We start from the raw sequence: 12,259 nt of genomic DNA, 5'->3' as shown, positions 1-12,259 counted from the left end.
ACACACGTTGGCTTGTGACAAATATTGGTGGGTAAATTGCCCAGCAAACCTGACCCGAAAGACGGTCCGCCCAAATCACTCAAGAGGCCTACTCTGAGATTCGCCATCGTAAACAATGCAATGGCCTTCACACTCATGGCTTATATCACACATTTTGAGTCCAATGGTAGGAGCTGTGTCCCTTCACTGGCCCCGAGCCGTCCCACCCCGGAGGCGGGCCGTCGGACATGTTGCTGACTCGGCGCCCTTGCAGCAAAGTCTCATTCCGGCCATATGAACCGTCTCGTCCCGCGGAGATGCTCATCGGTTCCGGAAAGGAAAACCTTGACTTTAGTTTCCGCTAAGCCAGCCAAACAGCCAAAGTCCCCCCACCTCATGACAAATGGAATGACTGTCAACGGCGTCATTCCACGCAGCGAGGACCGTTCGGTTTTCAGGGGGAGGGGGGGACGCAAACAAACCGCCGATCGACGTCATCGGACAAGCCACTCGTGCAGATGTCAAGACTCACAACCCCATCGAACCCGGACGGTCGGTGACCAGTGAAAAGCAGGTGGAAGACCGGGGGTCCTGGGGACCTCATTTGCTTTTCATTCAAGATCCATCTGCCTTTCATCCCGTCGTCAACCTGTCGAGTTGGGTTTTCATTAGACGAACCTCGTATCAAAGCCATCAGACGATCATCCACCGGTGACCGCTATGGGCGCAACAAGCCATTTCGTCGTCAAGAAGACGGACCACCCGGGCTCGACCCGGCGGGAAATCGAACAGGAACCGAACTGGGGATCGGGACACAACCACCGTATCGGGTTCAAGAACCGCGACAACCGGGTGCCCGGTTATGTCGCCGAGGCCAAGGGGAAGCTGAGTGCCCTCCACCAGCGGATGGACGGCGGCGACCTCGTCAATTTCGAGGACGTGATCAAGGCCCAGGAGGACCTCAGCCTGCGGCACCCGGAAAACAGATCCGTCGGTTGGCGTTACGTGCTCGATGTGACGGAGGACTGGGTCAAGTATGGCCAGAGATGGCCTGCCAACCTGGAAGCAGAGAAGAAGAAGAAGGAGGCGGAGGACGTCGAGAAGAAGAAGGTGGAAGCAGACAAGGGAAAACGGAACGATCACCCTTCTACGCCGCCAGATACGCCAGTCGAGGATAGCCAACCCAAGGGCGATGGTGACAAGGAGAAGCCCGAAGACAAATACTCGCCTCAGGAGCTGGCACTGCTACGTGCCCTCGAGAACGAGAGCGAGTACATCAGAAACCTGGAGATCAACGACGGGAAGCGGGTGTCTCCCCAGAAGAGCCACCGCCAGCAAGTGTCCATCGACGAAGCCGACCAGTTCACGCCGGACAACTGGCTCCCGCGCAGCCAGGACCTCATCCGCCTCACCGGCAAACACCCGCTGAACGCCGAGCCGCGCCTGACGAAGCTCTTCGACGCCGGGCTGGTGACGCCCAACGAGCTGCACTACGTCCGGAACCACGGCCCCGTCCCCCGGCTGCTGTGGGAGTTCCACGAGATCGACGTCGAGCACGGCGCGCTGGTGCTCTCGATGGACCGGCTCAAGAACGACTTCGAGGCCATCAACATCCCCGTGTTCCTGGCCTGCGACGGCATGCGGCGCAAGGAGCTCAACCTCATCCGCAAGTCCAAGGGCTTCAACTGGGGCCCCGGGGCCGGGAGCTGCGCGTACTGGAAGGGCCCCCTCCTCCGGGACATCCTCCTCGAGGCCGGCATCCCCGGGCGGCGGCTGAGGGCAGACCAGCGCTACTGGGTCAACTTCGAAGGCGCCGACGAGCTGAGCGAGGGGAAGTACGCGACCAGCATCCCGTTCGAGTACGCCATGGACCCCATGAACGACGTGATCCTCGCCTACGAGATGAACGACGTGCCCTTGCCCCCGGACCACGGCTACCCCGTGCGCGTCATCATCCCGGGCTACGTCGGCGGGCGCAACGTCAAGTGGCTGAAGCGCGTCTGGATCAGCGAGCAGGAGAACGACTCGCACTACCACGTCTGGGACAACCGCGTGCTGCCGTCCTTCATCACCGACATGGACAGCGCCTTCGCCGAGGCCATGTTCCGGCACCCGAGCACGGCGTGCAACGAGCAGAACCTCAACTCGGTCATCGTGCGCCCGGAGCAGGGCGAGCGGATCAGCCTCGTGGATGCCGGCGGCGGCGGCGGCGGCGGCGGCGGGGGGCACAAGACGTACCGCATCCGGGGCTACGCGTACGACGGCGGCGGGCACGAGGTGCAGCGCGTCGAGGTGTCGCTCGACGGCGGCGAGAGCTGGCTCTACTGCGTCCGGACGTTCCCGGACGCCCCCGTGCGGCACGGGAACAAGTTCTGGACCTGGCTGCACTGGCACGTCGACGTGCCGCTCTCGCACCTGATCCAGGCGCGGGAGGTCAAGGTGCGGTGCTTCAACGTGTTCAAGAACACGCAGCCCGAGCGGCCGGCGTGGAACCTGATGGGCATGATGAACAACTGCTGGTACACGGTCCGGTCTGAGATCGTCGACGACGCCAACGGCGGAGGCGGCGACACGCACGTGCTCTTCCGGCACCCGACGGAGCCGGGGACGGGGGACGGCGGGTGGATGAAGGAGAGCGTCGTGAACCAGATCGAGGCGGCGAAGCGGGACGCCGGCACGCCGCAGAAGCAGTTCACGAGGGAGGAGGTCGAGAAGCACGATAAGGAGGACGACTGCTGGATCGTCGTGGACGGCAAGGTGTACGACGCCACGTCGGTCATGGCGTGGCACCCAGGCGGAAAGGCGCCCATCATGGCCCACGCCGGCCGGCTGCATCAGGAGACGACGGAGGAGTTTGACAGCATCCATGATGGGCTTGCGTACGAGAAGCTGCAAGGTAAGCCGTTACGGAAGCTGGAGTGTGTGTGTGTGTGTGTGTGTGTGTGTGCGTGTGTTCGTGCGATGATGATATATCGCAAAGATGCTGACGTTCCTCTCTCACACAGAATGCCTCCTCGGGGTCGTCACCGATAAGGCCCGAAACTTTATCAAGAAGAATGCCGAGAAGGAGGCCGCCGAGAAGGCCAAGGGCGACGTCGACGAGAAACGCGCGTTGAAGAAGCACAGATGGATCCCCACGAAGCTCGTCGACAGAAAGACCCTCTCGGACGACACGTTCTCGTACACCTTCCGGCTGCCGGACCGCCAGGCCGTCCTCGGCCTCGGCACATGCCAGCACGTCTTCATCGGCTTCCACTTACACGACAAGATGCTCGTGCGGTCCTACACGCCGACGCGGCCCATCCTGCCGGCCCCGCAAGACGCGCCGAGCGAGATCCCGGAGCCGCGGGACGGCGACGGCGACGGGGACGAGGGAAACCGGAAACACGGCCCCGCGGACGGCGACGGCACTTTTGAGCTCGTCGTCAAGACGTACTTCCCCGACGCCAGGCAGCCCGGCGGCGCCATATCCAACATCCTGCACAACCTGCCCATCGGCGGCGAGGTCGAGATCCGCGGGCCGACGGGCGAGATCACGTACGAGGGTAACGGGCGGTTCGTCATCGACGGCGAGGAGCGCGTCTTCAGGCGCGTCTCGCTCGTCCTCGGCGGCTCGGGCGTGACGCCGGGGTACTCGTTCATCGCGCGGATCGTGGCGGCCGGCGGCGACGAGACGGAGGTGCGCGTCGTGGACGCCAACAAGGCCGAGAGGGACATCCTGCTCCGGGACGAGCTCGACGGGTTCGCGCGGGAGAGCGGCGGGCGGCTGGGGATCACGCACGTGCTGAGCCACCCGAGCGACGAGTGGAAGGGCCTGAAGGGGCACGTCGACGAGAAGGTGTTGAAGGAGAGCCTGTTCCCGCCGTCGGGCGACAGCGCCGTCTTCCTCTGCGGGCCGCCGACGATGATTCAGAAGGCCGTGCTGCCGGCGTTAAAAGGTACGAAGTCTCCCCTCTCAAACGACTATTGTGATATACTAACATGTTTGCAGACTGGGGTTATGAAGAGGACAAGAACGTGTTTGGGTTCTAAGTGTTGCAACGAAATCATACGGAAATTGTTTGGCGTTGGCGTTTTGGTATGTATCAGAAATTCAAGCTACAATTTATGACTTAGTCTCAAGTAATGATATGATCCTAGAAGGGATGATTCCTTCTCTTTCCTCAAGTCTAGCCCTGCCATCTCCTGTAGACATCAAACATCTGATGCATGCGCTCCTCCTGTCCCGGCGTGAACTCGGTCGTGCTGCGTCCGTCCGTCAGTCATCCAGAGAGTCTTAACTCACTTACACAGATTAAGAGGTTATACATCCCACCTTCGTCCCCAAAAGGGGCAAAAGGCAAGAAAAAGGAAAGACAAAACTCACCAGGAATCGTCCGAGTAGTCCATAAAGTTGTGAATGGGGTCCAACCCAGGCGCGCCGGGGCACGAGTCGCGTCCGACGGGACACCCCGTGCTGCCCCCAGCCTGCGCCGGCGTGTCGGCGACCTGGTCATTGATGGCCTCGCACAACCGCCCGTGGAAGGTATGCAGCAGCCCGAACCAGTGGCCGACCTCGTGCACCGCGACGTGCCCCTTTCTCGGCACCGTCTCGGTCCCGTTACCGCCACCGCCACCGCCGCTCCGGGGCGGGATGCCCGGCATCGTGTCGCCGTTGACCCAGCACCCGTCCTGCCAGAACTGCTGGCTGCCGTCCTCGACGACGCCCGCGAGGTTGCAGTGCCCGCCGATGCTCTCGGCCAGGTCCGTGAAGAAGTATACGTTGAGCGCGTCGTAGCCGCCGCGGCGCGTGGCGGCGCGCCAGGCGAGGTAGCCGTCGAAGTCGGGGATGCCGATGCCCGAGTCCTCGTAGAACCCCTTGGCGAGCACGTCGTCGACGACGCGCGAGACGTTGACTAGGGAGAGCTCGAAGCCGTGGCGGAGGTAGGTCGAGTGAAGCACCTCGAACTGGGGCGGGGCCGCCGTGTTAGTCTCTATCCTCCTCCTTCCTGTCTGGCCGGGCGAGTTGGCCAAGGTAGGGGGGTAAGGGTGGGTTTACCTGGGCGTCGACGATGGCGTCGGTGATGCGCTCCCTGTTGGCCACGGAGCTGGTGACGTGGAAGTAGACGTCGACCGGCTTGGTCTCCTGGCGTTTGACGTACACGGGGAGGGCAGAGGCGGGCGCCTCGACCGCGACGAGGTCGTCGTTGATGCACTGGAGCTTCGCCAGCGCCGACGAGGCCCCGAGGGAAAGCAGCAGCGCTGCGGCGGCGCGAGAGAGCATGGTTGTCCGGGATCGTCCGAGTTATCTACCGGATCTCCAAATATCGATCAAGGCCCTGGCTCTCGAGTCTCGACGGACAAGTGTAAGTGAGAAGCGCTGCTGTCGAAACGGATGTGCCGTGGAACTACTTTGTCCGGCCCGAGGATATTTAAGTCCTCTTCTCCCTCCCACCCCACACAGAACCATACAATGACGGCACTCGAAGCCCGAATGTGCTGTTGACCGCACAATGGAGTGGCCTCAATAGTGCCCATCCCATCGTGAACACGAGGCCTTGGAAGCTTGGCGGACTGCTTAGATCGCAAGTAGACCCCACCGCCATGGCGACGCTGAGGGGCAAGGATCTCTAGGGAGCTGCCGGAACGAGCAACGTTCCCGAGTCGACGTGCATGCGGGAGGCTTCTGCTCGTATTGATGATTGTGGTCGTAGGAACCGGGTAGTCGCTGTTCGCTAACAGCAAACGTCGAGATGGTGCACTGGAAGTCGAAGTGGAATGGAACAACACGCGAGATAGATCGGATATTTAAGTCTATAGTTAAGCCGGGTTCCATGTTGGTATAGAGATGCTGTTATTATTCCAAGAGAAGTTCGCACAAAGCACGGCTGGCCTGACCACTGGACAGAAACTCAAACCAACCTTGATCTTGCCGTATAGTATGTTGAAAACTCCATGAAAACGCCATTCGAGCTTCCCTTTTCTATGCCGCACATTGCCAGTCACACTGCCGACCTCGCATGACACATCCCGGTCGCCAAGGCCACCAGGTCCCACCGGTCGGTCAAACATGTCCCGGGGGTAGGAACCATGTATAGAAGCTATCGCCGAGAGAGATGAAGCTGCGAGAGGTATCGAGAGAGAGAGAGTCAAGAAGGTGGTGCCGACCCTGATTCGGGGCCGGGCTGAGATCCGGGGCCGGTAGCCATGTCTCCGGAACCGGACCCGGGGGGCGAAAGATACGTTCTTCTCGATTGAAGGATGGGAAAACAATAGTATTAAGCGTCGAAACGAAAGAGCGAGAAAAAACAATCATACCCTTCGCGCCAGCAGAGGAGTAAACGACCAGCAGATGCACCCAAAACCACACACACACCCCGCTCAGAGCTTCGACTTCTCCCTCCTCTGCCCGTCCGCCCTGCCCCCGGGCTCCGTCTCGCTCGTCTCCGCCTTGAGGCTCACCGGGTCCCCAAGCTGCGTCGGGTTCCCGGCTTCCATGTTCTCCTCGGCGACCTGCTTCAGCCGCTTCTTCTCGGGCCCCGCCACGGGCGAGCCGTCCGAGTTTCTGGCCCCCGCGGCGCCGCCCGCACCCTGCTTCGACGACGACGACGACGACTTCTTGGGGGAGGGGGAGGAGGCGGCGCCGAGGTCGTCTTCCGTCGGCGACAGGGGCGAGACCTCGGCCTTGAGGGAGACGGGGTCGCCGAGCTGCGAGGGGTTGTTGGACGTCGCCTTCTCGGCGACGTGCTTGAGGCGTTCGGGCTGTTTTTGCTTGCGGGGTGTGCTTTGTTAGTCGACATCTCACCGGCGGGAAGGGGGTTTCTCCAACGCTGGAGAAAACGTACCGGAGCCATTGCGAATTCGTATCGTTCGTTTCTTATCTGTCGGTAAGGATGGATTTCGTACCCAGGGTTTTGACAAGGAGGCGTAAAGCTGCCTTATAACTCCCCAATGTCCCCCCAGAAACATCCATGGCCACGGGCGGCTGACCCCGTCAAGTCGGTGATCTCATGGCGCGTGGTTGTTTTTCTCTTTGACGCCTTCGCGTCTTGATGACGTGCATGACTTTGCATGCCGAGGGCCACAGCGCGAACCACCAACTCGGACGGCCCCGTCATAGACCAGATCCATCCTCCCCCCTCCAATGCGGAGAAATGGATCAATCTAGGGACGAGACAGGTGAAATCCAAGCTAGTCCTGGCCAAGGGCTGATAGTTACCTCTGTCTGGTCCGTTCAAGCTCCTCCAAGTCTCACTTACACGTGCATCCACTCACAGAAACTCTTTATCATGTGTAAGTGGCTCATATACAATATCGACTGAGGTATCTACAAAGACACGCAATGCTGCTAACGCTTCTTCTACAAAACTCCGGCCTGGATCATGACGCGCCGGCCAACGCGGTGAGCTGGCCAATCATACACGTGCTCCCTCGCCTCCTCATCCTTGCCGCCCGTCACAAACGTCATGACCGCACGGCTCCGGCCTGCGCGGCGCTTGCAACCGCTTGCAGAGGCTCCAGTTCGTCCTCCATGTTCTGGTCCGTCCGCTCGACGCCGGCAACCTGCGCGTTGACGCCCGAACCGCCGGCGCCGTTGGTCGTCGTCTCGGCACTGGACACCTCCTTGGCCTCGCCCATGCCGATGACGTCGATCCACTTCCAGTACTGCACCTTGCCCTCGGAGCGGTCGAAGATGGTCTTGTCGTCCATCAGCCCGTCGTGCGGCCCGTTGTCGCCGTCCTCGTCGCCCGAGATGCCCATCTTGCCGGACCCCGTGCCGTCAACCAGGTCGCCGATCCACGTCCTCGCCACCGGCACACCGTTGGACCGCAGAAGCTGCAGCTGCGCCCTCAGGTTCAGCCGCAACGCGCGCTCCGGCTCCTCCGACTTGAAGATCTTCTTGGTCAGCCAGGGGAACAGGACGCCAAAGTCCGACTGGCTCAAGTGCGCCGAGTTCTGGACGTAGAAGAAGTTTGGCTCGGCGAGGCGGACGCCGCTGCGGCTGAAGAGCTGCGACGTGATGACGTTGACCGAGGGCTGCGGCGACAGCACGCGGGCGGTGACGTGGAGGTGGTCGTTCCACTTGAAGAAGGCGTCCGACTCGACGGCGAGGATGGCGCTGCCGCCAGGGGCCGTGGGCTTGTTCGCGTACGCCGGCAGGGGCAGTTGGAAGAGCTCCGAGGAGCCTGGGGCGAGCAGCGGGAAGCACCACATGTCGAGAAGCATAGTGACGTTCTTTTCCGTGATCTGCCGGCACAGCGCCGAGTCCTTGCGCGGGGTGAAGAGGGGCTTGGCGACATGGGCGAGGGCCGAGGACTCAGAATAGTACGTGGTCTTGAGGAACTGCACGACGGAGGCGGCGCCAAAACTGTGGCCGCCGAAAATGATGCACCCAGGCTCGTGGACGTGAAGCTTGTTCTTGAACTGGGTCAGGCTGGGTGTCGACTTGTTCAGGTTTGACATGGCCAGGCCGAGATCCATGTTCATGGCCACCACGTGGATCAGGCCCAGCTCCCACAGGCGGATGCGCAGCTGGTCCTCGCGCGCTTCGTAGATCTCGGGGCGCGCGTCGTGATCGAGACGGACATAAGGGACGACGCGGCGGGTGTCGCGCATGAAGTACTGATCCTGCTTGCCGGGGATGCGCACGAAGGAGGCCACGGCGCTGCCGTCGCGATGCTCAGGGCAGATGACGACGATGCCGTGGGAGGCCAGCGAGCCGGCCAGGTGGGAGTACGTGTTCCGGTTGCCGCCGAGACCGTGGGAGAAGATCATGGTCGGCCATCGTCGGTTCGGGGTATCGGGTTCGAGGATCTCGGCGTTCTTGTGGACGGGAATCGTCGCGTAGTGCAAGTGTCGCGGGAGGAATCTGGGGGGTCTGTAGTTAGTACGGTAGGGACACAATGGCTAGATATCGCATGTGAAGGGGATCCACATACGACATGATGTCTGCGAGCACCGGGCGGATGCCAATGAACTGGGTGTAGGCCGAGACATGCTGTCTCTGCGGCGAAGGCAGCCAATTGATCCTCTTGCCGTTGGACTCGGGGGTCGCAGGGTAGAAGATGCGGCACTGAACAGTGTGGATGTCGGAGGCGCTGTAAGGGGTCGGGCTCGGCGACTCAAGCTCGGAAACGGGCACCTCGATGTCAACGGTGCCGACCTGGTAGGGGCCGGTGTAGTCGGGGAGGGACGGCACAGGGCTCAGACGAGAGAAGAAGGACGCCAGTTTTTCGGCGGCCGTCGGGGGCGCTTGCGCGGCAGGCGACATGTCTGGCGAGATTTGCAGTCGGTTTGCTGTGGTTCGAAATGCCTGCAAGACGATGTGTGCGTTGGGCTATTCTACACTACGTGTGCTATGGCAGTTTGCCGTCGTCGTCGTAGGTTGCAGCTGCGGGCGGGTGATGCAAGGAAGAAGAAATCGAAGCGCAGGCCGACGTTGGGACGCGAAGAAGGGGTGAGAAAAGAAGGGATCAAATTCCTGTCGCTCGCTCAAGGGTGCAGGTCGGAGGGGCGTAAAGAGTCTCGATCCGTTGTCTGCTCTGGAATTCTACCCAGTAACCTTTTCTTGCGGTCGGATGTGCGTGTGTCGCGATGGTGTTTTGGGCCAATGTTTCCGTTGATGCAGGTTGGTCCCGTCTTTTCATGCAAGATCAATGCAGCCGAAGTCGTCAGCTATTGGGCCACTCAACCAAGCCAGGGTAATTAATTGATGTTAAATGGAGCGACGAGGCGACTATATTGAAATGTAGCCGTGGTACGAGACGTTGTCCGGGGTATCCCGATGACTCCGAATGTCGAATCGTATTGTGCACTAAGTGATGCAATCAAGAGCCGCCAGAAGGTACCTGTAGACGAGAAGGTGTATCCGTCGATCTGTGCGTATGTATAAATGTAAAATTAGCCAAGGCTGACTGTGAGAGCAAGGCGAATTATTCGACAGAAGCGCAGTGTTCAGGTGGGATTTCGAAACTCGATGACAATCAAATCGGCGCCAGAGTTTCCCTGCTGACAGCCTCACTCCAAAGTCAGCTAAGAAATCAGGCAGCGGACAGACCTCTTTTCATAGCAAAAGACGGCATGAACACCTCCTTCTCACCTTTTCTTCAAAAGAGAGAGAGCAGGGGAAGGGAGAAAGGCAGAAAAAAAGGCACCATAAAAAAGTTGCTTTGAACCGTCAAGGGCCAATCAAGATGCCGGAGTGAGATGGTCTTGTGGCCATTTGCCTGAGATGGAAAACGTCATCTACGCGTATAATCAATCTCTGAGTGTCCGTCCAAGTGCGTCTGCCTCGGTCAACCAGAACGATCTAGGCCGGATTCGAGAGGGAGAAAGAACAAACAGGGCTAAACCGGTGCCGTGGAGCTCTAGCACCCGCCGGGGCGGTACGACGAACGACAGTGTGCGCTGTGGACTCTGCGCCTCAAGCTTCTTCCCCCTTGCGGACAGCCCGAGACGTTGGAGGAACCAGTGGGACGTGAGCGCGCGGCGGCTCCGAACGAACGACATTTGCCGTCGCCAAGGCTGCGTTTGTTCCTGCAGGAAGACCACCGAGAACCTGAGAGACAGAGACTGCGAGACTGCGAGACTGCGAGACTGCGATACTGTGTGAGAGAGAGAGAGAGGGACACGTTTGATTGCGACTTCATTTGCGATGGCCTCTGCGCCATCTGTTGCATGAATTCGGTGTTTATTACTTGAACACGACGCTCCTCTTGCGCGCGCATAGACTTCGCTGCTGGGCTCGACGCCAATGTCATATCGTTATCTCCATCCCGATCGGCTCAGGTTTGGATCCACAGAGGCCACGGGGAATTGGCTACGATGACGAAAGACAAGGGCCGTCCTGGCAGCCGAGGTGCAGTGGTCAGTGGTCGAGGGCCGAGGCATGTCCTGGCCGCCGACCTATGTCGGTTAATTCTGCATGGCTGAAAATGAAAAGGGCATAGAGAAAAAAAAAAAAAAAAGAAGAGACGGAGCTACGATTGTGTCGGTATTGCGTCATTGTCGGGCACTTCACGCCCCGTGCCTCCGACATCCCCTCGCTTACATAGCATAGTAGCTTTAATCAAGCTAGAAAATGGTCTTCTGATTGGACCTTTTTCACTGCCCGTGACCCACTCCACCTCGGGCAGACTTTTTTTCTTCTTTTCTGCTTCATGCGCATTTGCCCCTCATTCAACCTTCACCTGCTTCCACCCAGGCCCATTATGCTTCGGCTCTTAGGCTGTGGACCGTCGACAACTGGCACACAAGATTTTCCAATCATCACACGGAAGGGTGGCCGAGTTGGTTATGGCGCCAGGTTAAGGTCAGCTTAACATCTGTTTCCTGGTGGGGCAACCCGCGCGAGTTCGAGTCTCGTCCCTTTCATTTTTAGATTTTTATTGTCTTGATCTTCAGGCTCTCTCCTCGATGTGTCTATTTATGTATTTCTCCGTTCTTAGTCAGTCACGTATTGATGGCTGCTGTCTACCTGCTAGTTGTTTGTTTCTTTATCTTCATTTTGCCCGAGTAAATTTGTGATTAATGGAGGGCATAGATACATACGAAGATGTCGACTATACTTACCTACATTCCCCCCACTAACACTGGCTGGCCGCTGCCATCCTCTGCCTCAACTTCAGCTTCAACCCGCATCTCATCCTCGATGAGCCTGGCTGTCGTCGTCGTGCTCGCCGGTGCTCTCCCCCAACACCCGAACACCCAGCCAGGCGCCTCCTAGACCCCCACCCCGTCCTTCTCCTGCCGGGCCATCGCCATCGTCCGGACATCTTACTTGCTTCCGCCTGGGGGCACTCGAGGGGTCCGCTCAGTGATACCAGACACGGCAGATGTCTGCGAGGCCGTAGACCTTCCCCCACTCATCGTGAACCGAGACCCCAATTCCGCCGGTGGGTTCGCCATTTCCGTGAACACCAGGACCTCGTTACCCATCCTCAAGGCCCGCTACTATTCGCGATCAGCTCCCACTTGATGCCTGAGCAGTCCTCCACCTGCTTCCCGCCCGTGAAAGCGTCTTTCCACCTAAAATAAAACTAGCATCTATATACTAGTCAAAGATGATCCTGCATGAGAATAAAAGGTTCGAATCGGATGGGTCGGTACATGAGCAAGCCAGGCCAACCGACTAGACACATTCGTAGGATCGATTGTTCACTCGACAAACGTGTAATTGGGTCACGCCATATCTGGAGTACCCAGGACCTCATCAATCATATGTAACCATCCCTGAATTCGTGGGGAGGGAGGGTCCCATCTGCCCTCCCAGCCATAAGATCAACTATATCACCGCCAGAAC

The 12,259-nt window shown here is 59.4% G+C and overlaps 4 protein-coding genes across 4 annotated transcripts; 1 reads left to right on the top strand and 3 right to left on the bottom strand.

Moving 5' to 3' along the window:
• Nucleotides 1-699: 699 nt before the first annotated feature.
• On the top strand, nt 700-4,011 carry CH63R_03809 (Nitrate reductase; the record flags this gene model as incomplete). The annotated part of the gene is made up of 3 exons (XM_018298784.1): nt 700-2,875; nt 2,985-3,917; nt 3,971-4,011. 3 exons carry the CDS (start codon nt 700-702, stop codon nt 4,009-4,011), a joined length of 3,150 nt encoding a protein of 1,049 aa, XP_018160030.1.
• A 137-nt stretch (nt 4,012-4,148) lies between these two features.
• Nucleotides 4,149-5,242, bottom strand: CH63R_03808 (Metalloprotease MEP1; the record flags this gene model as incomplete). The annotated part of the gene is made up of 3 exons (XM_018298783.1): nt 4,149-4,224; nt 4,346-4,971; nt 5,018-5,242. 3 exons carry the CDS (start codon nt 5,240-5,242, stop codon nt 4,149-4,151), a joined length of 927 nt encoding a protein of 308 aa, XP_018160029.1.
• Nucleotides 5,243-6,339: 1,097 nt separating this feature from the next.
• CH63R_03807 (uncharacterized protein) lies at nt 6,340-6,812 on the bottom strand (the record flags this gene model as incomplete). Its single annotated transcript, XM_018298782.1, has 2 exons — nt 6,340-6,729; nt 6,804-6,812. The coding sequence occupies 2 exons, from the start codon at nt 6,810-6,812 to the stop codon at nt 6,340-6,342; spliced, it is 399 nt and encodes a 132-aa protein (XP_018160028.1).
• A 610-nt stretch (nt 6,813-7,422) lies between these two features.
• Nucleotides 7,423-9,229, bottom strand: CH63R_03806 (Platelet-activating factor acetylhydrolase; the record flags this gene model as incomplete). The annotated part of the gene is made up of 2 exons (XM_018298781.1): nt 7,423-8,827; nt 8,898-9,229. The coding sequence occupies 2 exons, from the start codon at nt 9,227-9,229 to the stop codon at nt 7,423-7,425; spliced, it is 1,737 nt and encodes a 578-aa protein (XP_018160027.1).
• Nucleotides 9,230-12,259: the final 3,030 nt, after the last annotated feature.

The sequence above is a fragment of the Colletotrichum higginsianum genome, chromosome 3 (assembly GCF_001672515.1).
Source record: "Colletotrichum higginsianum IMI 349063 chromosome 3, whole genome shotgun sequence".
In the NCBI taxonomy this organism is placed as follows: domain Eukaryota; kingdom Fungi; phylum Ascomycota; class Sordariomycetes; order Glomerellales; family Glomerellaceae; genus Colletotrichum; species Colletotrichum higginsianum.
This window is presented reverse-complemented; position numbering and strand designations above follow the sequence as displayed.